At 33.1% G+C, this 24,296-nt stretch overlaps 3 protein-coding genes and 1 non-coding gene across 4 annotated transcripts; 2 read left to right on the plus strand and 2 right to left on the minus strand.

The window, feature by feature from the left end:
- The first annotated feature begins 986 nt into the window (after positions 1–986).
- Positions 987–9,385, plus strand: LOC105123079 (uncharacterized). Its single transcript, XM_011022550.1, is given in 5 exon segments — positions 987–2,038; positions 2,041–2,212; positions 2,381–2,431; positions 2,607–2,679; positions 8,954–9,385. Coding segments are annotated over 5 exon segments (1,101 nt in total). The 5' UTR covers positions 987–1,389; the 3' UTR covers positions 9,110–9,385.
- A 2,639-nt stretch (positions 9,386–12,024) lies between these two features.
- Positions 12,025–13,285, minus strand: LOC105123080 (uncharacterized). The gene has a single exon (XM_011022551.1). The coding sequence runs from the start codon at positions 13,150–13,152 to the stop codon at positions 12,232–12,234; it is 921 nt and encodes a 306-aa protein (XP_011020853.1). The 5' UTR covers positions 13,153–13,285; the 3' UTR covers positions 12,025–12,231.
- Positions 13,286–14,407: 1,122 nt separating this feature from the next.
- Positions 14,408–14,480, plus strand: TRNAK-CUU (transfer RNA lysine (anticodon CUU)). The gene has a single exon. It is a non-coding gene; the product is annotated as a tRNA-Lys (tRNA).
- Positions 14,481–18,069: 3,589 nt separating this feature from the next.
- LOC105123174 (transcription factor bHLH137-like) lies at positions 18,070–19,294 on the minus strand. The gene is made up of 4 exons (XM_011022684.1): positions 18,941–19,294; positions 18,438–18,614; positions 18,275–18,340; positions 18,070–18,165 (listed from the first exon to the last, which is right to left on the minus strand). The coding sequence occupies exons 1-4, from the start codon at positions 19,292–19,294 to the stop codon at positions 18,070–18,072; spliced, it is 693 nt and encodes a 230-aa protein (XP_011020986.1).
- Between the last annotated feature and the right edge of the window lie 5,002 nt (positions 19,295–24,296).

Here is a 24,296-nt window from a genome sequence, read left to right on the forward strand (position 1 = left end):
CTTAAATTATACATGCATGTGCTGAGTTGTTTGGGAACTAGAAAATTGCTTAACATTCTGTAATTTAAATCGAAGGAATCTAGCTAGGTCATGGAAGAGTTGTTTTGTGTCCGTATGACTCAAAACTCAACATGTCTCTTGATGAGAAAAAAAAAAAGAAGGTATATTTAATTTACTAAAGAGAATATATATATATATATATATATATATGGCTTGAGGAATATTAATTAAATAGAAGAATGTGATAGATAGAATAGAACGTACCAACTGCATCTTATTTGAAAGGGTAAGACGCGTGGAATCTTTTCAAGCAAGGGGACCAAAATGAAGGAGAGACCGGATCGATGGAATCGGTCTTTTTTAGCTGTCTGATTTCCGCAATAATCCTGATTGTATTGTAAGTTGGTTGTTTTTTAGATAACGTTTTAAACTCCGATTCAAATAAAAAAATAGTCAAGATATTTTTTTTTATTTTAAACTTGATATTTGATGTGTAGATAAACATATAAACATACATATATATATATATATATATTCTTAAGAAGATAAAAAAAAATTATAAGAATATATTTATTTTTATGTTATTATATATTTCTGTCTTGTTGTAATATCCGTGAAAGACTTAACAAGCACAACATTATTAAAAGTTGATTAAAACTCGAATCCTCCTACTCCTGCTATTGTGGCTAAAAAGGAACTTTTTCGTGATATTCTAAAAAGAACGAGCCTTTTTAGTCATTTTGTCCTTGGAACATGCCCTAAAGCCTAAAGGTGTTAATTAGCTGGATGACCTTCCAAAAATTTTATTATTATTATTATCATTCGTATTCCCTTTTCCTCATTATAAAACGGTTAGAGCATAATATATTTCGTCTATTCTTAATTTATAAATTAAGTAAAAAGAAAATTACCCTTCTACCACCTTAAGAATATAGTATAAAAAACAATAAATATTATGGAGTAGTATTGATATTTTTTAACATAACTGACTGACTGGCCACCATCGCTCTTTCTTTTCTTTTCTTTTCTTTTCCTTTCTTTTCTTTCTCTCTCTTCTGCAACTATTTCATCATCTCACAAGCTTCCAAACAAAGAGAATTAATGGAAAGTTGCAAGTTTTATTCTCCTTGTTGTCTTTGGATATGTTTACGATGAAACATCAAATAAAAACCCTTATCTGGTTAATGGGTATCTCTCTCTCTATTGATTCCGTAATTTTAGCACATACTTATGGCAACATCAACTATAGATCCCTCTTCCCAATATAGTCGTTCTAACACTTATAATCAGTTTGGAAACCTTCTTCATATCCATGGCTTACTTTGAGATCAAGAACAAGAATCATCATCATCCATATAGGCGGTTTGGGTTTCCAGCTTCTCCTTGGATATGACCATGGTTCCTGCTCAAAGTCTTTCTAAACAGCAACAGCATCAACTTTGTGATGGTCGTTATTTTGGTGAGGATGTCCATACTTTTAAAGAGGGCTTTGGTCTTATGAGCCGATTAGAAGGTTATGAGTACTCTTGTGTTAGCGAAGCTTTCTTATTAGGATCTGATCTAGTGGTGGCTAATATTCCCATGGCTGAAGATGAATCAAGAACTAACAGTCTTAATAATGAAGCTGGCTCAAGCTCAAAAGATGTTCAAGAAGAGAGACATGAAGGGTGGCTCCAATTGAGTATAGGTGGTCACACAACAACAGCAACACCAACAAGCCGTGAGGGCAAGCACGATCATCATCAACAACAACAACAACAGCTAGTACTTGATTCTACAAGTAGAAGAGGAGGGTTGATAGAGCTTGATCTACTACCAGGTAGCAGTAGTAGAATTTCACATCAAGCAAGGCCATTGAGTAGTCCTGTTTTTCACGTTCCTGATTTTAGAGCTCCTCCAAGGCCAGTCCCAAGTCATGCCACTAATTTTAGCAATACATCTTTATTCTTTCAACACCATCCAGCAGCAACTAGCTCAACCTATCCTCTTCATCAAGAGATAAACTGGCCATTTAGGCCTATGTTGCCTAATATAGCTACCCACCATCCTCTTCTTCGTCTTTGATGCCATTGGGGTCCTATTTTTCGCGTCCGTTCCAAGTAAATAGTACTGGCATGGATTTTGCAGGACCGAGCTCCGACTTTAAAGTAATCGATCCTCCAAGAAGATCCCATCCTGGCATTTGGTTTATGCTACAAGCGTCTCAAAATCAGTAAGTGCAAAAGGAAAAGAGAAGACAAACGAGAAGCACATAGAAAGATTAGCCCCACCATTTTGTTTTTGTTTCTTTCTATCTTTTGTTTTCTTAAGTTAACTTTCAAATGTTTTTTATATCCAATTAGCTGCTTGGTAGTGATTTTTTTTTTATGTTCAAATTCAGAACGAAAGAACCCTTCTTGCCGCAAATATCCAAGAGCTACCTGAGAATCAAGTAACATATTTCATGTTCTCTACCTTTTCTTTTCTTTTCTTTTCTTTTTTGTCTCTTTTTTGGTTCCCCTAATTTTAGGGGGGATTTAATAATTTTTTATATACTAATGGAATTATAAATCCTTTTTGTCCATAGATATAATTTTTCTTTTTTGTTTCGATATCTGAAACCTTAGGGATGGAAGGATGACAGTTCGGTTATTAATGAAGTATCTGGTTAACAAGCTGAGACTGGATAGCGAATCAGAGGTATTTACATTTCCTTTTCTATTTGAATTGATGCATAAAAGTAGTAGTTGATGGTACTGTGCTTTCTATCTTATCTTGCATATCTCATTTACTTAAGATTGGCAAAGGCACAGACAAATAGAAGAACCAAAAATAGGAAACAAGCATATCTGTTCGAATTACTAGTTTTAATTAGACGAATATAGACAAGGGTGGTGTTAGAGAAATGACAGAAACAGCAGAGCTAAATGCGTTTCTCTAGCGGTATTTATTGTGTCTGATAACTTGATATTTAGGTGAGAAGTATATTTCTAGGTAGCCATCTTCTCTTTTTGTATCATTAGGCCATAATCTATTCTTGTAGGGATGGTATAAGAACAAAAATGTTTGTCTAAACAAGGTGTTGAGCCTTCTAAACTGGTCATGAATGCGGTGTTTAGTTAGTTATGGATGTTTTCATTGACAAGATTAAAGAGGTGTAGGGTTTAAGTGTATTAATTTAGAGATAATATGGAGAACTACCTACCACCTTCTTTCCTATGACCACCAAAATAAATTGAAATGAGTGGCCTTTCATACTTCACAAATGGGATTAATCAGTACTATTTTAGACGACAACATTTAATTTACTTATGAAAGTCATGTTTCAATGATCGATATCTCGAACAAATAACGTATATGTGCAACAATAAAGTGAAGTAAAGCAATACTACAACATTTAAGCATCTAGGATGGGTTGAAATGCAAAACCTTGGAGAAGAAACCCTAGTCACAAGCTCGTTTTCTCGCTGTTTTACCCTTTTCTTGCCTGTTTTAAGATAAAGTAGTGCTAGGGATGTCCGGAATTGTCTAGGTAAATTACACATAATCGAGGGTTAGTAGCTTGTTTATCTCTAAGAATTGAATACCGTAGAGGATTTGTCTTGAGTATCTCTATTGATACTTAATGATATTATTCCCCAAGGCAGTACTGTATGTACAAGGGAACTTCTGATTGTGCCATGTTGCACTATTAGGAATGGGATTATCGATATTTTCTCTGATTCTTACATCTTTAACTATTAGGAATGGGATTATTGATAACTTGTCTGATACTTTTATCCTTAATGATTAACAAAACTCAAATCTTCCATCAATCAACGAAGAAAACTGCAATGGAGAAGGGTAATTGATATAGCTGAGAATTATTTCAGTCAATATATTAAGGATTAGACATGTCCTAATTAATATATAGAGTTTGGATTAATTTCCTATATATGTTAAAGCTTATATTTATCCAAAAAAAAAAAAACAACTCTTGTTACACCGCAACTTATTTTGTCAATCTTTCTGTTCTTTAAAAAAAAAAAAACATTTCGCCTATCCAATGCACTACTACAAACAGCTTCACCTTTTATTCATCCAAGAGTGGATTCCAAGCCTCAAAATAGTTGTCATCCTTTAAATAAATTTGGAAAGGAATTCTTAAGATCAGCTAGTTTCGAGTTATAATAAAATCACTGTGTGTACATAATAATTTTACGTGCATTGTATATGGAACAATCATATACATATTAAAAGGTGTATAGGTCTTACATGGAGGCAAATAATTGACGTATGAAAGGCACCGGATATATATATATATATATATATATATATATATATATATATATATATATATATATATATATATATATATATATATATTAACTTTGATTTTTTTCCATTATTAGGGACAATATTATATACGATATAATTTGTGCATGGGATGCATCATTAAAGGCGACTTGAGTTTTCATATCATATATATTCATTGCAGGCATAATTGTGTGTCCATCATTTACACAATGCTTCTCATGCACACTTCACATACCCACTAGCTATTTCTTTCATTATTGCTATATATAAATCAGGTTCCTTACAAAAATTAATTGAGTCCTCTTATTTTTATCATTAAAAATTCAGTATTTTTATTAGACATTTTCAGTTTCAAAGGTTTAATTGCTTGAAATTCGTGTTTCCTGATCTCTAACACATATTTAATAAACATCTTTTACTATCCCTAAACGCATTAAATATCGCTGGCTCAAAAATGCTTAGAGCTTCCATGAATCATATATGGAACGAATCAACTTCAATTTAGGTAAATTGCAAAATGAAGTTTTTACATGGGAGGGTAAAAAAGAAAGCGCGCATAGCATATAAATTAAAAGGTGGGATTATTGATGTATAAGTACCTATTTTCTTAGTACATGTATTTTTTAGATCGGATTAACTATTCTGCAAACTCTAGACAAAATCCTTTCCAGCTGCCAAAAAACTCTAGATAATTTTTCTATGGTCATTTCTTATTTCAAAATTAATAAATTTAGAGAGAAAAACATTATATGTGCCAAAGGTAGATTTAACATAGGGCTAGCGGAATTATGTTTCATAGACAAAATGTTCTTTCATAAGAGTCTCATAGTGTGAAATGAACCTGTGATCTTATTGTTTGTTGTTATTTCAATTCTGTCTCATCAGAAAAAATTAATCTTAATGTTGCGCCATTGATCATACCTTGCTAGTTTACTTTGAAAAATTCTAAAGGCTAATATATAAATATAGGAAAGCTTTACGTCGAAAACGAATTGTGAATTAATTCAGCGACATTTTATTTGATTTAAAATGGTGTGTGCATGTTTTACGTTAGTGTTTGTGCGTCTAGCTTGAAATATAACTGCTAAAACTGAAACTTAATATAGAAATTAGTAGCAATACACTGTACGCGTGCCTGTCATGTGCTTTCACTACTCAGTGTTACGTACAAGTAATTAAAGAAAAACTAGAAATAACTCTAATCCATAAGGGAAAACATTTAGTCATGGAGCTTGTCTTCGGGCAGTAACTTCTCCATCGTATGGTAAAGCCAAAAATTGAATAGAAGTCGAGTCATGTTGATCAATTAATAGTGTTCTTCTAGTACATATTCGATCTTGCGCTGAAAAATATCTCCAATTTGTATTGATGTTGGTGCGATTTTCATCTCAATCACACCTCTTTTTTCCCCCTTTTCTGACAGAAGACGATTACAATAAAAGCTAGTGCGTGTTTACTTGATCTAGCAAGAGCCATCCATTCTCCCTTGACTTCTACGGCTAGCAACGCTTAGGTTTGTTTCTAGGGTAACATACAAGAAAGAGAAGAGGATGTCAAGACCGCGTATCATTAAAAAACTCGAACTCATATATATATATATATATATATAAAAGCACGTAGTGTTAGTTGTGTTCGCCGTTCCTTGTCCTAGGTGGTTATTACATATAGCATGTTTATCTGTTGTCTTCGTTACCTACAGCACATAAATATTCATACTCTTATATTTTGGCTTGTTAGGTTGTAACTTGACATACTCAAAGTTCCATTTTGTTTTTATATATAATGTAGTTTTGAGTATAAGTTTGTAATTAGGTCAACCCTTATCTGATGATTAATTTGGATCATCCCCATATTTAAAAAAAAAAAAATGCTGTTGCTTTCTTGGCATGCCATGCCATGAAGCAAGGAGATATATGCGGTTAACACGATATCTTATTTTATCGATCTTGCCCAAATACTATACACAACAAACCAACCACCAAAAATCATCCGAACTCTTCTTTGTCTCTTTCTAGTCTTGGAGCAGATAGATAGATAGAGAGAGAGAGAGAGAGAGAGCGCATCCATCTGTTTTATATTCTTACCTAAACTAAAGTACACACCTAATCACTAAACAATCATCCATGTTATCAACTATTGTTGTTATCTAAGATAGATGACAAATTCAACATTCTTCTTTGCTTTTATAGAATTAGAACCACCTCTTATCATGTTAATCAAACCAGATGGTTGGTATACATAGGCTGGTCAACATAACTATGCCATCGATTTGGCAAGTTCTTAATTCTTGGTGTTGGATCGATCCACCGCCTAAGTGACATTAATAAAACCAGTTCCATAAAGTTTCTTCTAGGAAGTAATCAGTTCATGCCGTCCAGAATATGCAAGCCATCTTCTTTGAACACAATGCATGCAACGAAGTACCCAATGATGTAAACTTTTCAAGTGGGTGTGAAAGACGAGGTCGAGCTTATAATTGCATCCGAGCATTACGATGAGCCGTGGCTAGCACTGCTAATAATCCTTTTTAGTGTAATTTAAGGAGTCTGTCCACAAATTAATCGGTTTAGATTATCTATGTGAATCTAGATTACTCACTTGATCATAATAACTTGTTTTCATTATCTAGACACACACACCATATAATCAATATGCGAGAAAGCCAAAAAGATGTCTTCATGGTGGAAAGTGTTGCGTCCTTTTTGAAAATTCTTCAAGCTAGCATTGACTTTAAGATATGTATAAAATTATCATCAACTTGGATGTGGATTGTCTTGGCTTAGTTGACACTTACTAACATAAAAAAAGGGAGGGGGGTTGATACTAGCACATCATATGAAATCATATCGTAGGGCCTAAAAAACCACACGTGGAGCATGTATTCATGGAAAACCCCCTCCCCAATCTGCATGCGTTATCTCTCCCCTTCGTCACGCTTTCGCTTCTTTCAGCTCAGCTTTTACCCCTCCTCTCTTTTTCCTTGGGATTATTGTGCTTAAAAAGACCCCATCATCAAAACACCTTAAGTGGTGCGCTTTGATCGAACCATAGACGACCCCATCTTCATCATCGCCATCATCATATCCCTCTCTCGCCAACCACAGGAATGAACTCCACTAAAAGAAGAAAATTTTAAAAAATCCTTTCATGTGTTTTTACGTCGGAGGAAAGCAATGCATGAGTGAATAATCCACAACAGAATCATTCCAAGTTGTTGAAAAAGAAGAAGAATAAAAGGCATTAAAAGACAGATAAGTCTCCTCCACGAAAATAAATTCTTTGTAGTTGGTGAAACCACGATATGCATGCAAAATAAATTAAATATTTAATCCCTTGTAATTCTCAACAAGTACCTGTCAAACAAAGGGTGGTTTGGGCATGTTTTATCTTGCATAAATGCCAAGGAATGAAAATCCAAACACAATATATTAGTTCATGGTAGAATATTGACCGTATGATATCATTAGGGCTATTTTGTTGGTCGACTAAGCTACGTGAAGTAGACGTGCATGACATGAGACTGATGCATGGTTAGGTTTTGTTGAAGCTAAAAGAAATCTTTTTTATTTGTTTATTTTAATTTTTCCGTGGTTAGCGGATCCATTACAAATTCTCCTTTTAGATTATGGTTACCGGTTAGATTATAAAATCTTTGATGGTGTTATATATAGTATAATAATAAAAATAAAAATAAAGTCTAAGCGCTCATGATTTTAGCTTACGAACCAAGTCTAGGTGGGTCCCGTAATGATTAAACCCGGGCAGTGTTTGAGTCGTGGCCTCGTGGGTGAGGGGACGGGCAGCCCAAAAGGGTGGGTTGTCATGGATGACCGCTGACCGAGTAAAAAGAACGGAATTTTAAGGGTAGAGTAGACGTTACAAAGATATACATGTAAGGGGCCACGGCTAAGACGTTACCTGGTGACAAAGCATGACTTCAAAATACATCTCTTTTTTTAATATATATATATATATCTATATTGAAAGAAAATTATGAATATTCAACTTCATATGATGTTCTCTTATTGAATATTTATTTAAAAAAAACCTATGAATCTTCAACTTCAAATGCATCATAAATATTTATTTAGTTATATTTGTTTATACCTATTAATTTGAATGGCTCTATTTTTTATTTTTTTGGGTTAAAAAAATCAAAGTCGCCATTAGCAACTTGTTTGCATTAATATGCATAGATGCTCGCATCTATCGTTACTTCCAGGTGATTTTGGAGTTATCTAGCTAGATGCTTACGGTTTTTTTAATTATTATTATTAGGGATTACAAAATTAACTTAGAAGCACACGATCGAGAAAATAATTGATCTAGACGTGGTAATTTCTAGCTTTCTAGACCAATCGAGGATTAGCAGTCGTGATGCTCTCCCTTGTCAAACAAGAGGAGAGAAGGAATCGATCGGCATGTTCTTGTTTGGACTATTTAGTATTTAGAAGTAAATAATAATAATAATAATAATAATAATTACAAAGAAACAATGATATTCTTCGAATATATATGCACGGTGATATTGATAAGTAGGTATCATTACAATATCAAGCCCTTAATTTCTTGCTTCATGCCCCTGTGTTTAATGTAATTTAAATTATACACCTAAGCTAGCTGGCTAACGTGTCGTGTATTTTTGTGCGTGTGGACGACTATGATTTGATAAAAGCAGATAGAGATGACCTGTAGAGGGCAACAGCTTCTTCCTTTCTTGACACTGCAGCATGTTAGGGATAACATCTGGAGCCCCAGAGATGCACTCACTTTGCTTCCAGAATCCCCAACCACGGATCATGTCATGGTGCTGCACTATGGTAGAACTGCTTAAAGGAGCCCCCCGAAATTTCTCACTAGTTAATCCTCTCTCACTTGTATCGTTGTTTAAGTTATCCGAACACTCTTTTTTCTCCTCTTTTTTTTTTTTTTCCTTTTCCAGCTAATGGGTTCTGCTATTTATTTAATTCACTTCTCTAATTGGAGAAAATAGTTTGGAATACCCCGAAATGATGTTTTCAATTTTGGGGTAAATAACATAACCGAAAATGTATTTCCCAGCTATGCGGGCTTGATGGATATTTAATTAAAATTGTTTTGTTAAAGAGCACAAACTCCATCGAATAATCCTTTTTCTTTATGACTTGTTTTCCTCGGGAAATATTTTTCACATCTTGTTTCTATCCCATGATCCTTTTCGAAGGCCGTGCTGTCCCGAATACTCGTAGTTAAATAAAGCTTGACCAAGAACAAGTCTTAGCCCAGTTACAGCAGCATTCTTGTCCTGATATTACACTGACGCGCTGGGCTTGCCCGTCAACCCTCCCCAACGTCGAGGATTGCTGACTGCAACCGAACTAAAGGATTGGAAACACGCAAGAGGTGTCGTCTGAAAGTCAGAAAACCACCTCCATAACGCCGCAGAACAAATCACAAGGAGAGAAAGGCGAAGGCACATGCACCCCCAGAAAACCACCGATTGGGTTCCAAATTCCTAGTCATTCCCGCACAATATACACAGAACTGCTACTCAGCTTTTCCAAATTACGAAGTGAAGTCTCCATAGGTTACAATGGCAAATATTGAACACTGCTGAAAGCTTAGTAATTTACAAGTTTCATCAACAGATGACTTAATACTGATTTTCAACTTCACTTTATCTTTAAACTGCTCATACTCCACCCATCAGACAGTTCAGATGCTCACCTGGACCTAGTCTGTAGAGGCTCCCCTCCACACGAGTATAATTAATATTGGGGTAATACTAAGGATGCTTAGAATTTTCGAAAACATTCCGTAATGAACATGTCACATCGCCAAGTAATGTAAAAAATCCCAAGCATCCCTCGCATCACTCTACAAATTACTATGTTACCACATATGAAGACATTCTTCAGGACTACAAATCCATTTTGACAACTTTATCAAAAACCACCAAAACAAATCCATGTACAACTTTCATTAAAACATACAGACAAAATACAAGCACAAATATCAATCAGGGAACCTAAGAGTCTTTAGCATGCAGCTCTAGTGAGAGGCAAAGGACGAGGGCCAGGAGCCCAAAAGAGGGATGCATGAAAAGAAATCCATTGATTATAGCATTCAACCAAACTACAGAGGCAATATGTGACATTATTAGAAACCTTATAACACTAACAGAAGAAGGGGAAAGGCAGCTAAACCTTACTAACTTAAATGAAACAATCCAAAAGAATGGAAAACAATCAGGTAGAAATTTAAGATCAAAAGTACCTAAAAGGTTTGTGATAGGTGGGCCAAAATTATAAACGGCTCTGCACATACAATTAGCACCTTCAATTGAGTAAAAAGTTTCTTCATATACCACTCACATTCAAAGAACAGTCGATTGCAGCACTGCTTTTTCCAGCCATGGGTGACAATAACTCTAACATCAAAGATCAGTTCTATAAGGAACAAAATCATTCCAGAGGAGGCAAACACAACACACTTATGATGCAAATGTTTTCCATGTACAGTGCATTGAGTTCTTCATTCAAAACGGATTGTAACCTTCCCACACCACAAGCCAGCACATTATTTGTTAGGAGTCCATTTAGCATACAAACTGTTTTAAGTTGCTTTATAAAAAAATTTAAGTTTCAGCTTTTAGATTCTAAACCTTGCCATCTTCATTAATCAAAGAAATTGCTTTGAGTGTTTCGACAAACATACTTCTAACTTAAACTGTTTCCAATACATGTTCTCTACAAAGAAGAAAATCCTGGAAGAAGATATTTTTCTGTTACCATTCAAACTGTCGAGATTGCACCAAAAAATGAGCCATTCATTAGTAGAACCGTAAGTCATGAAAGAAAATGAACAATTGAGGTATAGTATTGACTTAGAAATACATACGTATAGTTTCATCCTAAAATGTTCTTACAAGCCTCTGAATTGTCCCAAAAACAAATTGGCAATTTTACTTCTCTAAGACAAATTACAATGGATCAATAATAGATTCATCCTACATGATATAAACAAGATACAACCAAGCTCAGATAAAAGTGGGAGTGGATTCAGAGATTTGTTATATAAAACTTTCCTCAAACAAGTGGTGCGTCCCAAGATAAATTTAGCCTTCTAACATAAGGGATAAACAGGTTAACTGGTCGACATGTATGGCGCTTACCAAAGCATGATCAGCATGCACCACCATTTTGGGCTTAAAATGGAAAATCAGCCAACGAATCCAAATGGAGTTAAATATTAAAAGCAGTAGTGGAGTTAATCATCGATATTAATGAAGAATACAAAATTTTGACCATGGTAACAGAGGATCAGTATGGCAAGTCTAATGACACAATTGCATAACCTTAATAACAAAAAAAATTAGCACTCACACACAAGCATTAAGCCAAAAAAAAAAAAAGATAGCAACGATTACACAAACATCTCAATCTCCAAACATAGAAAGATATAGTTTCAGCATTTAAAAAGATTACACCAGAATCAGACAGAGAAATGACTCCATAATAACTATATTAGGAAAGCACATCACATAGATAGGAAAGCCAAATAGCACTGCTAAGAAATAACTATCTTAAAATGCGTGCAACATGTACCTGTCCAACATGTGTGCTATAAATATGAAATGAGTGATAAACTTTCCATCTTCGTCTTCCAAATAAATTAACCTCAAGCTGATCATGAAATACTGTAGAAAGTACTATCAAACAAGTCAAATGCAAGATTAAAGAAAAGGGAACAGCACAGACAAGAAATAAATACCAAGAAACTACCACTTGATTCCAAGACTATACCATCATTGTTATTAGTCAAAAAAGATATAGTTCAAACCATCTCAGACATGCATTTTTGTCTATTATCACAATTCATCCATGACCGAGGTTTTTATACTAGAAAAGAAAGTTACACCAATTATACTAAAAGATATAAACTCAGGGGAAAAAAAAGAATAGAAAAGTTCATAACTCACGGAAACCCCTTTCGAAGCTTTTGGATTGCAGAATACAGTTTCCTTCTTGAACCAACCGCGTTTATTCCCATATCTTTCAAGTCCTCCAATGTCAACAATGGCAACACTTCATCATCCACTTCATGTATCTCAAAAACCGGCGCGTATCGACTTAAACCTAACTCAATCAGCCAAGTCCTAACTCCTTCCCATTTTCGCTCCGAAATATTATCATTATCGTTATTCTCCATTTCTATTCCTTCATTTTCCCTACTCTCTGTAACCCTAACTCGACCAGAGCCCGTAACCGTTCTCCGATTCCCGTGCCAGAAATCTAAACCAACATTATCAGCAGAATGGACTGGACTTTGGTCTTTTGTAGGACTGTCAGAATCAAGATCGAATTCCCGAACAAACCCTTCCTCTCCATTTGAATTCTCCAAATTATTATCTCCTTCTTCGATTCTTGAATTCGATGAAATCCAATTCGATCTCACTCTCTTCGTTGTCGCTCTCTTCGCTTTCCTTCTATGTCCGAATTCGACAAGATTCAACTCTCCGTTATGACTATTTTTAATGACCTCGTGTTCTTCAATCTCGTTGTCGTTCCCGTTAACGAGATGAGTTAAAGAGCGTGCTTTGATTGATTTTGAAGACTCTTTAGGGATGCGCCACGTGTTGTGTTGCGGATGCAGCAGCTTTGTTGAGCGTCGCATGTGCGATTCGTATGCTGTTTGATGGTGATGGTCGCCGATCTCGCCGAGACGGACGCTTGGTCGACGTTGCCGTTTGAGTGCTGGTGGCGGTGGCCCTCGGTTTTCTGATTGAGCTAGAGCTGTTGTTGTTGCAGTTGTGGTGGGCTCTGTGGCGGTGGGTGCTGTTGTGGTAACAGTGGCGGTGGTGATTGGGCCTTCCGGTGGAAGTAACTCGGCGGCCATTTTTGATGAGAGAGTGAAGTGTTGTCTGTTTAGACTGAACTGTGCGTAGGATAAGGGTTTGGATAGGGGAATCTGGTGCTTTCTGGAGTATCGTGTGTTTTTATTCTGGACCGTTTGATGAGGGATATGGCTTTGGGTGATTAGTGAAGTGACCTGAGGATTTTTAAGGAAATATCTGGGTCCCGGCCAGTGACACGGGAAGTTGCTGTGCTAGGCCCAGCTTGACGTTCTTTCGATTTTGGGCTGACAAGGCTATGTTTGGTTACCCAAGTAAGAACTCATTTCAAAGAATAGGTACATCAAGTTTTCATGGTAGTGTTTTTCTTATTTTTGGTTATGAATTTTATCACAATATCTCAAGATTTTTTTTCTTGATATTATAAATTAATGAAGAATATGTGATGATTGCTAATACCAGTAAATTAAGTTTTATAATTTCATCTTTTAAGAAAAAATCATGTTAAAGTTATACTGTATTTATATCACATGTTTCATATATTTAAAAAATTAGTTGGTTTATTTTAGAAAAATATTACCAGTAAATTAAGTTTTATAATTTCATTTTTTAAGAAAAAATCATGTTAAAATTATACTGTATTTATATCACATGCTTCATATATTTAAAGAATTAGTTGGTTTATTTTAGAAAAATGTTTCGTAATATATTTTTTTAAATTGAAAAAATAAATTATAATCGTATTGTATTTTTTTTCTTACGTTAACTCATTATAAATCAAATTATATTATGACTATACAAGTAGAAAGTATAATTGCTAGTATTTGTAAATTTTGAATTTATATACAAAAGTCTGATTACCATTAGTTTAATGAGGTTCTCTGAACCCTTTCCAATAACTCTGGCAATTGACAATAATGAAGTTGTATGCTGACAAAGTTTTTACTGTATAAAATATATTTAAAAAAAAATGGGTGAAAATCTATTAAAAAAAAGGCATGCATGATAAAACTTCTTGTAAAGTTTTTTTCTAGCAAAAAGAAAAGATAAATAATAAATTTCCAAATGTAATATTATGATATTATGAAAAAAAAAATATAATGAAACACAAGCTTACTTGAAAGAAAACTCAATAAATTTAACATGCGAATCTAGCAAAAGCATTATAGAATTATTGGTAATTTACTTTTCAATGAATGAACGTATTTGTAATTTTATCTCGTCATTATTTTATGCAATCGTAGTTGGGGCCACGAATATATTAATTATATATCATATATACTATCCTCTACCAACCAAGCCCGTCTAGCTCAGTTGGTAGAGCGCAAGGCTCTTAACCTTGTGGTCGTGGGTTCGAGCCCCACGGTGGGCGAATTGGTTTTTTTACTCTTTTTCGCATTCTTCCCGTTCCACAGAACCATAATCTCGAAATTTTATTTTCCATAGAAATAACAATGTTTTTCTTTCTTTTTTAAAATGAAAATATGAAGAGACAATGCCAAGCTATGCCAACCTGATATGAGCTGGTTATGATTATCAGAGATTTAATTAGCTCAAGGGTCACGTAGTTTTATCGATATTTTCTTATAAATACGAAAACTATAATCTCTAAACAAATTACATTCCTGATTCGTGGATCTAATAAGGTGTATATGGACCTTGAGAAATAAAAAAGTTATATTTATTTTTTTATTTTAAAAAAATTAATTTTTTTATTTTAAATTAATATTTTTTAGTGTTTTTAAATCATTTTAATGTGTTAGTTTTTAGTGTTTTTAAATCATTTTGATGTGTTAGTGTCAAAAATAATTTTAAAAAATAAAATAATATTATTTTAATATATTTTTAAATAAAAATTATTTTAGAAATAATAACAATCACATTCCAGAATAAAACCAATGAATTTTTTAATGATCAAATGATGGGTGACTGATAGATATTTTTTTAAAACTTGGGGGGTAAACCAAGACATAAAAAAGGTTTAGTCATCAAATTGTTTAAGTTCCATGACAAAAGGGGGCGGAAGAAAAACATTGAAAATGGGATAAAAAATTAAAGAGGTCACTTGATATGAATTGAATTTTTTACCTGAGGCTGTGACAAGAAACCTCGAGAAATAAACTAAAATTTACCTCAAATGTAATTATGTTACTATTCCGTGGCACGTTAAAAAAAATCTTAAAAGAGGAAGGCCTGTTCTGCATTGCTAGAAATGTCTAAATTCACTGTGGATTTAAATTTAAATTGTAATTTTTTATTTTATTTTTTCCTTTGAGCTTCTCTTTCTCTTTAATTGCATTAATTTGAGACCAAATTAATGACTAATCACTCCTGGATTATTTAAAGATTACATAACTCATAGAAAAAGGATCAAAACAAAAAACACATGAAAGTCAGGTGGCTGGTTACATATGGGCACAAAAAAATTATTTCCAGTCTATCTACTTTGCTTTTCATTGCTTTTCAGCCCTTTTAGTTTTTTGAATTTTATTTTGGTCCAGAATTCTATTCTCTTTATTTTTTTAATTTTAAATTTGAGAGATAAGAAATGAAATTGCTAAAAAAATAACAAGTAAAAAAATTTTTATCAATTAATCATATTTTAATTATAAAAAAATCATTATCAATGTCAACATATTGTATTTGACTATAAGAGTTTTACCGGGGTGTTTTATACCCTTTGTCTTGTCAAAAAAAAAATAGAGATTAAAGTTAAGAAATGATTTTTCCTTTCAGTTTGGATTTGTGCTTTAAAACAAATTCTATGTTGTTTTAATTTATTTATCAAGAAAATTGTTTTAATGTTTTTAAATAAAATTATATTTTTGAATAAAAATCATAAACTTGATTTTTCAATTACCTTCTTAGTTGTTAGAAATAAAATGACAGATAAAACATTATCTATTATTAAAAAAACATGTGATGGATAACATGTTATCCATCCAAATCCAGACATGCATAATTTATTTTTTACTTTAACTTATTTATTTTTATAAATAAAATTTAATTAAAATAGATTTATTATGGACTTATTGGCTATTCAATTTTAATTTAGATTAATTAAAATAAATAATTTTTTTGTGATGGTTTTTCTTGAAACATTATTTTATTTTTAATTGGTTTTCAAATTACACTGAAACATTTTTTTCTCATATCAGTTAACAATTTTTTAGCATCCTTACATGATTTTTTTTATTTGATTTCATTTAATTTAATTGTTTTTTTATTCATATCTATTTTTATTATTAATTTTCATCCCAGTCACTTTTGGTTTTTTAAATATATCTCGTAATTACCTTGATTATAATAAAAAAAAAGAGATGAAAATATAAAAAGAAAGCTGTGACATCTGTTCAAAGTCCTAATTAAAACTAAAAAACCAAGACCTGTTGATTTTTGCTGAGAATGACAAATTTACTTTCATATTATTCCGATCAACAATGTTTTTTTTAATCCAGGGCCACAGTTAACCCTATGCAATTGAGGCTCAATTTCATACGTTCATATGCAAAATTAAATTCAATGAGTTCACCCAGTAATTTATTAACTTGGAATTTGATTTAAATTAAGTTTCGTTTCAAATCGAGTTAGAGATAAACTCGATTAAAACATGTTCACCAAACTAGGTGAACTCTAAGGAATTTTTTTAAATTCTTAAAATATTATTATTATTTTTTTAAAAAAAAAAAACCAAAATGTTTTTACTTGTTATCTGACAAGTAAACTGTAACCCGGACCTTAAAATGGGCGGATGAGGAATGGAGCCCACACATTTGTCAAAGATCACCTTAAAGGGCCCGGATAGGGCCCGAACCTATTCCCAACATCGCGAGGCAGCCTAAAAGTCTATTATTCCTCACAAGTAAAAAAGACAAATAACGCATGCATTAAATCTTGAGTTTTGGCCCTCCTCCTTGTATAATTTTAGCTCCGCCTCTGTTCTCTAAGACAAGCCTGCACATATGATGTTGCAATCCGACAATGACACTCTCTACAAAAACAATTTGTTTGACAATCCAACATGGTTTACGAGGCATGAGTGTGTGTTCTGAATCTCAGAAGATCACGTGATTTACAACCACTGAACTAAAATGAAATATAATTGTTGTCACTCGTTGAACACAATCTAAAAAATTAGGAACTTGAAAGAAACAGGCATTTCTGCAGGTGGTGTCGTGCATCTGATTTTCCACTAGAAAAGATGCAGATTCTCTAATCCATGCCGGCAAACAATCTGCCATGCCCTTTAGTGTTATAAATATTTGAATGAGCAAAGCGAAAATAGGAATATGGAAACATGGTAACTAACAAATCTCATTCATATTAACTTAGACTTAGAATTATAATAGTCTGAACATATATTTATATTAGTTTATAATAATTCAAGAAATTTAAAAGATAAATATATTTTTAATAGTTATATGCATATACCTAGAAGATATCTAGGAGAATTAAAAAACACCTCAAATGAAAACTTCAAAATCAATTCCAACACTTTGGAGTTCTGGATTCCTCACAAGTGGGATTATCAGAATTGGGAACGTAATTTTATGATGTTTTGCCTTGCATTTGAGTACTGCTTTGATAATGCTCATTAATAGTTCTTGAGGTGTGGCTGTAACAATGAAGCGGTTGCATCTGTTTTCTCAACGAGAGAAGGGAGCAGGGAGGATCCAGATTCTAGAATAGACGGCAATTGAAGTTCCGAGATAAATAGCTCCTGGAATTGGCATGTTGATAAGGGAGGAATCAGTTATACTACAGGAGAAGCTTTGAAATCTAAATAACATGATAAATATTTAATTACCTGCCATGCTTGTGTCTCCCTATTGAACTTCACGTCAAATTCATCAATGAACGCTCCATTAAGCAAATCAAGTTGTGCTTCAAAAGACTGAACAGAGAAATGATGAGATTGCTAATTGCGGTAATTGATAGCATACCAATATGAAGGGGCCATTTTAGGCAGTGCCTTCATTAATTCTTACCTGCACTCGATCTTTTAGAAACTGAACGTATTTGATTATCTCATCCAATACGAGAGCCTTGCCAGTTATCTGTTAATTATGTGACAACCAATTGAAATATACAACAGAATAATATCAATTTCGAAATAATTTTTTTCTCAAAATCGGTATTAGCAGACGACTTAGAAATTATATTTACCTTATCACATCCAGGAACTAGAGATTGCAGCAGCTTCATCCTTGTACTGATTTTCTCTCTTCTCACCTTCAAAACCATGTTTCATAAAGAATAAATAAGACAATCTGGCCGCTAATTAATTAAAAGCCAGCAGGTTCAATTAATCTGTCCTTTAATCAGTTACCCTTTCAGCAAGGCTATGACTGTCTGTTGCTTCACCCCTTCTTGCCCTGACGTGAACGTAGCCTGTTGGAGGCTCAACAGGAACTTTCTTCTGTTTTTTTGCTGGCCTTACCCTCTTTGCATTTCTTGAGACAGAACTGTCTGGGTTTAGTTTCTGCCTTTTGCTTTCTCTTTTTACCTGATCACAGCCAACGAAATACAATAATGTCGTCATCAACATCAATCATATAATTTTCATGTAAACGACTGTCATGTCTTAATGAAGTACTAGAGTATTGAGTCTAATACCCCTAATTCATTAACTACCATTGTGTTAAGGATATTGATCAAGTAATTCTTACATCTTGTTCGTATGTATAATATATGTGCAGTATAAGCACCATTGTAGTGTATTCGTGCTGTAGCATTTCTCCCATAGGATTCTGTCATAATTTTTAAATAGGCGTGGATTGACAGGCCAACATTTTCTTAATTAGGAAATTTAATATCGCGGCTCATATGTACCTTTATGGCTGGCGACGAGTGCTTTCTCAATTGCCACAATGTTGGAGTCATCGCCTGACTAACTTGATTTTCTTCGCAGTACTGAAGATCAACCACCATGGACGAACTTGAATTATGCCTTGCAATCGTTGAAGAGTGGTCTATAGTGCTCATGAAAGGGACTTTCGCAATGCTGTTGTCATCAGCATGGATAGTTTCAAGGATTCTTTCAGCATGCAAAGGGCCCTCCTGGAGACATTCATATGGAAGATTTGGAGAAAACAAAGCTCCGCTTGCGATATTGGTGTTTGAATCGAGCTGAAACTCGTCAACAACAGAAGCAGGATGCTGTTGCTGGTAAGAAAAAACTGCCATTTTGGGGTCTTCAAACTAAATTCTAAGTTGGCAGCAAAGCAGATGAGAGCTGGCACCTGGCAGGAAGAGTAAGGGAACGGTGGGTCTCGAAAAATTAAGAACCAATATATAGACGCCAAATACTCGAGACGGTGGAGTGTGGTGGAGTAATTTACTCACAGGATATAAGGTTATAACAGTAAATAACTTTTTTTTTATCTAGTTCGTGTTTTATATATAATTATTTCTTATATTCTATAAACTAACTAGTTGATTAATTTTAATAAACTATAGAGCATTGAGCAGCTATGATTAACTCATTAACTAATCGAGATCTTTAAAAATGATGTAAAACGTGTATAAACCACATGGTAGCCACTCCCAAATATTGTTGGAGTCCATGTACTTTTTTTTTTAATATTTCAAGGATCCTGGTATCATCATTTTTTATATTTATTTATAATGTTATATGATTATCTTCATTAAGCAATTTCATATAGACAAGTGTAAATTATAAGAAATTTTAAGCATCATATTAATTATTTTTTATATTTATTTTTAAAAAATAGATATAATTAGAAAATAAAAATTATAGGTGATCAAGATATTCTTAATACTTTTGATGTATTATGAGTTTTATTTCTTCTTTTTTTGTGTTTTTTTTTTCTAAAAAGATAATTCAACGGTAAATATTTTTGTAAACTACCTACAGCATGTAATATTTCATTAATGTATATTTTAGTTCTTAAAAAATCTCAAATATTTAACTTATATCTAGAGAGAGTGAATAAACTCATTTAAAATGCTAAAATCACCTTTCACTATAATTCTCAGGTATTCGTATTTAGGCGTTTACTACAAAGACGACAACTTCCTATGGAAGGATAGTATTCATAAAATGACAACACTGAGAACTCAAATTCAAGAAAAAAACAACTAGAATGAATGCCTGATCAGCCTCCCTCCCTGCCTGCCTGTTAACTCTATAACACTAGCACATTTGAATTGCCGTACCTTCTGGAAAGCCTTTTCGTGTTGACCTGAATTTATTCAGCATTTGCAATCCTAGATACTGGTGCTAAACCAGGGGTTTTGCTTTGGTTCGAAACTAGGAGGAAATTATCGCCACCGTCCAGATTTGAAGTTGCTGGATTATCAGCCTGTTAAACACCGACCACTAGAGAGATCCGACCATCAAACGACCAGCAGTATGAGCATCTCTTAATTTATGCGAGCAGAGGAGATGACCCTTTTGCTTCGCTATCCTCTGAACGACACCGATTTCGGCCATAATTTTGTAGGACAGAAGGTGCAGGTATGCTATATCAATGCTGAACATGAGATAATTCATGTTTATATGGTTAAAAAATAATATAAATTATATTTAAAAATTTTATTTAAAAAATTAAATTTTTAAATAAAATAATTCTTAATTTAAATTTTTAGATAAGATGATTTTTTGATATCGTATCAAAATCTTAATAATTAAATGATTTTAAGTTTAAATCTCATTATCTCCATTTATTTGATAAAAATTAAATATAAGTAATTTTTAGATAAGATGGTTTTTTGATATCGTATCAGAATCTTAATAATCAAATGATTTTAAGTTTAAATCTCATCATCTTCATTTATTTGATAAAAATTAAATATAAGTTAATATGAGTTTTTATAAATTTCAAGCTTAAAAAATTTTTATTTAAAAAAATATATTAAAAAATAATATAAATCATATATTGAATCTCATCTAAAAGCTTATGGTTTTTTTGATAATATTAAATAATTTTCATTTAATTATTTGAATAAATTATAATGACTAACTTTATACCTTTACAGGACATCCGATAGAATGCCATATTTCTATTTCATTTGGCTGCTCGTATCTTAAAGATCCCTCCGCATGCGCAAGGATTACGGATTCTCGGACCCGACGAAGATAATTTGCAAATTGTTTTTTTTTCTAAACAGCGTAATTAAGGGAGAAAATTTGTAGAAATAATTCATTTATAATAAAGAAAATTGCATCATTGTAATTGATGCATCAAACATATTCTGGAGGCTATGGGGCGCTATTGGGAAGCAATATCTGTGGATTTCATGGCAGCAGCACCTCACAACCGCTGTGAACCCTTCCTTCTATCCATATCTCTTCCTTTCTCGAACAGCTAAACCACGTTTCCCTTACTTGTGTTTTATTATTCCAATCTGTCAGTATATATTAAAAACTTGGAGTGTGAAAATAAAAATAAAAGGCAAAAGGAAGAGGAAACAAACTCTGCGAACAGTCCTTTCTGCATTAAGAACAAATAGATAAAGAGAAACTCGGAGACACACAACCTGCTGATGCAGCCCTTCTTTTAGCTCCATTAATCACTTCCCCCTCTGCTATATCAGGCTGCATGAAGGCATGAGAAGCATTTAAAAAATAAAATTGAGGAACATGCCATGCTATCGCTTGAGAAAGAAAATATCAATGTGTAAAAAGGAATGCTTACCGTTGTTTCTGGGCGTAAACCAATACTTTGAAGCTCGATCAACCAAAAATAACAAAACATAATATTAGTGCCAGTAAAACTAGTGCAACCAAAAAAACAAATATTTGTTGCGCCAGATCTATTAGCATAACAAAGAAAATGTGTTATTTACTCAATTTTTTCTCCTTTGTGCTAGTTCTTCGAATAATTTTGCTGATTGTGCTATTTTGAAAGCAAAAAACCCTCTTACCTTTTGCATTCAGTTTTTATCTAAAATAGTTATGAATTTTTTAAAATAAATAATCTCATGAAAATATATCATTAATGTTTTATAATTTAATGGAAAGATGTCTGTTTTAAAATCTATTTAAAATACAGTTTTTTTCAAAAAAAAAAACAAAATTATATCATTTTAAAGAGTTGTGTATATTAATTTTAAATAAAACTAATATTAAAATTGTCTCTGTATACAGAAACAACTCTGACAAGGCGTTGAAAGTTAAGAAAACTTATGCTCCTTTAAAAAACTCTTTCCTTCTGCAAACTTTCCTGTCGAATTTTCAATGTTACGATTTAGATTAGAAAAGCGGGTGCCGAGTAGCAATAGAAGAGCTCCACCCTTTCCTACAGAGTAAATGTATAAATTTTGGTTTATTTTTTTTATTTTTTTTATTTTTGGTTGTGTCACCAAGAATGAAAAATTAAATAAGTATGAGAAATAATATAATAATTACACTATTAACACCGGTAAACAAAAAATAATTTTTTTTTAAGATTATTGTTCATTCTCACTCTTATGTTTTGAATTCAACAAAACATAGCTGGCATATAAATCAAGTACCGTATGTTGACTTATATTCGTTTTGTTGAAACCAAATCATAAAAAGTAAGAAGGAACAACAGTAAATATACTGGGTAAGTAAAACCTCAATATAAATTGGATTTTTAATTAAGTAATATAATTCAAATAATAATTACGTTTCTAGTGTTATTTATAATCAGTGAAAGTTCAGTCTGGTGATACCTTTTCTTGTGAAAAGAAGGAGCTCCTAGTCTTATGTTATTTATTTTTTAAAAATTATTTTTTATATAAATAAATCAAAATAATTCAAAAATATATATAAATTTAATTTTAAACCCAAAAAAAATATTTTTTGTCCGATCTCTATTTGAGACGCAATCCTAATCGGCAATCAAGAAGCCACTTTACATGTGATAAAATTCCATCAACTCCACTAAGAATTTACCATATGACATTGGGGCTAAAACAACCAAGTAAAATTAAACGATAGGTGAAAATTTTCTTCTAAAGATTACTGCTAGAACTTTTACGCAACGCTACTGTGTCGGCGCCCAACCTTTCAGAAAGCTAAGTTTAAGATCAGTCGAATTCATGAAACATCACGAACATTCTTGGAAACAGATTGAATCAAAGCAATGAAATTTAGTCAAACAAAATCAGCTAGCGTATTCATGAAATTACCGACGAAATTCAGCGCAAGTCAATCACGTTTCTCGTAGGCACTGGCTTGGTTTTTGCATGATATACCAGTGAACGTAAAGACATTTAGCACTCACAACCTAATTTATTTAACAGAGTATGTCACAAAGCAAAGAAATCATATGGTTTAAAGAAACTTTGTGCTATATATATACGTTCTTGATCGACACAGACACGACACAAGTGATATTGAAGCGTTACATTACAGTTTTGAAAGATTAGAAGACACGACACAAGTGATATTGAAGCGTTTGACATAGATATCTGTTGCCTATAAAATCTACTCCAGACACCAGGAACTCGTCCTTAAAAGAGTTGGGTTATCAGACAAGGCATTGTCCGCTTCTTCTTCTTTCTTCTTTTTGAAAAAAAACATTAATATAATGGACATGTCTTTTTCTTGTACATCCAAAGTCAGTGAATGGCACATGGTTCATGGATAAGTGTTTATTTTGAATACAGATAAACTTAAAGCGAAAAATGAGCCATGGAGAGAGAAGGCAATGCTAAAATGATCAGGAGGGGAAAAAAAAGACCAAAATGAGAAATGTGGTGCCTGATCTGAGTAAAATAGAGTGCTAGCACGGTAGTATTGCCTTGTATTCAACCGTATTATAGAGCAATTGGCCCCCACTCGCGCGCTGCTCATTAAAAACGGGAAGAATGCTTTCAAGAACGTAAGCATAGCCGCCGGTAGCTGTTTGGTTCTGGGAAAAGTAAGGTTGTTCGCGTTGGACACCAAAAAGATACTATCTGGGAAAAAGATTTTTGGTAGAAAGCGTTCCAACGTGTCTAACATGTTTTTGCCTAGGATCGAAGAGCTGCTGGCGCCATACTGGCTCCTAGGATATATTGCTTTGAAAAATTGGAGCATGCAACGGAATTATCAAATCTTTGCAGTAATGCCATGCGCATGAGTAGGCTTTTTGACGAGAAGGATACAGCTATATACGGGTCGTGCTGGAACACTGACGTCTTTTGTTCTCATTAATTATTTGGATTGTTATCATTGTGCTGCTTAAATCTTTTGTAGGAATATTTATGAATA

This window comes from Populus euphratica, unplaced genomic scaffold (genome assembly GCF_000495115.2).
Source record: "Populus euphratica unplaced genomic scaffold, PopEup_1.0 scaffold8.1, whole genome shotgun sequence".
NCBI classification, from domain to species: Eukaryota; Viridiplantae; Streptophyta; class Magnoliopsida; order Malpighiales; family Salicaceae; genus Populus; species Populus euphratica.

What these genes read in the sequence shown, in the direction of transcription:
- LOC105123080 (XM_011022551.1), bottom strand. Translation starts at nt 13,152, where the DNA reads ATGGCCGCCGAGTTACTTCCACCGGAAGGCCCAATCACCACCGCCACT.
- LOC105123174 (XM_011022684.1), bottom strand. Translation starts at nt 19,294, where the DNA reads ATGGCAGTTTTTTCTTACCAGCAACAGCATCCTGCTTCTGTTGTTGAC. An exon ending in ACTCGTCGCCAGCCATAAAG is followed by an intron (nt 18,615 to 18,940) that starts GTACATATGAGC and finishes GGCTGTGATCAG; the next exon opens with GTAAAAAGAGAAAGCAAAAG. An exon ending in TAGTTCCTGGATGTGATAAG is followed by an intron (nt 18,166 to 18,274) that starts GTAAATATAATT and finishes CATAATTAACAG; the next exon opens with ATAACTGGCAAGGCTCTCGT.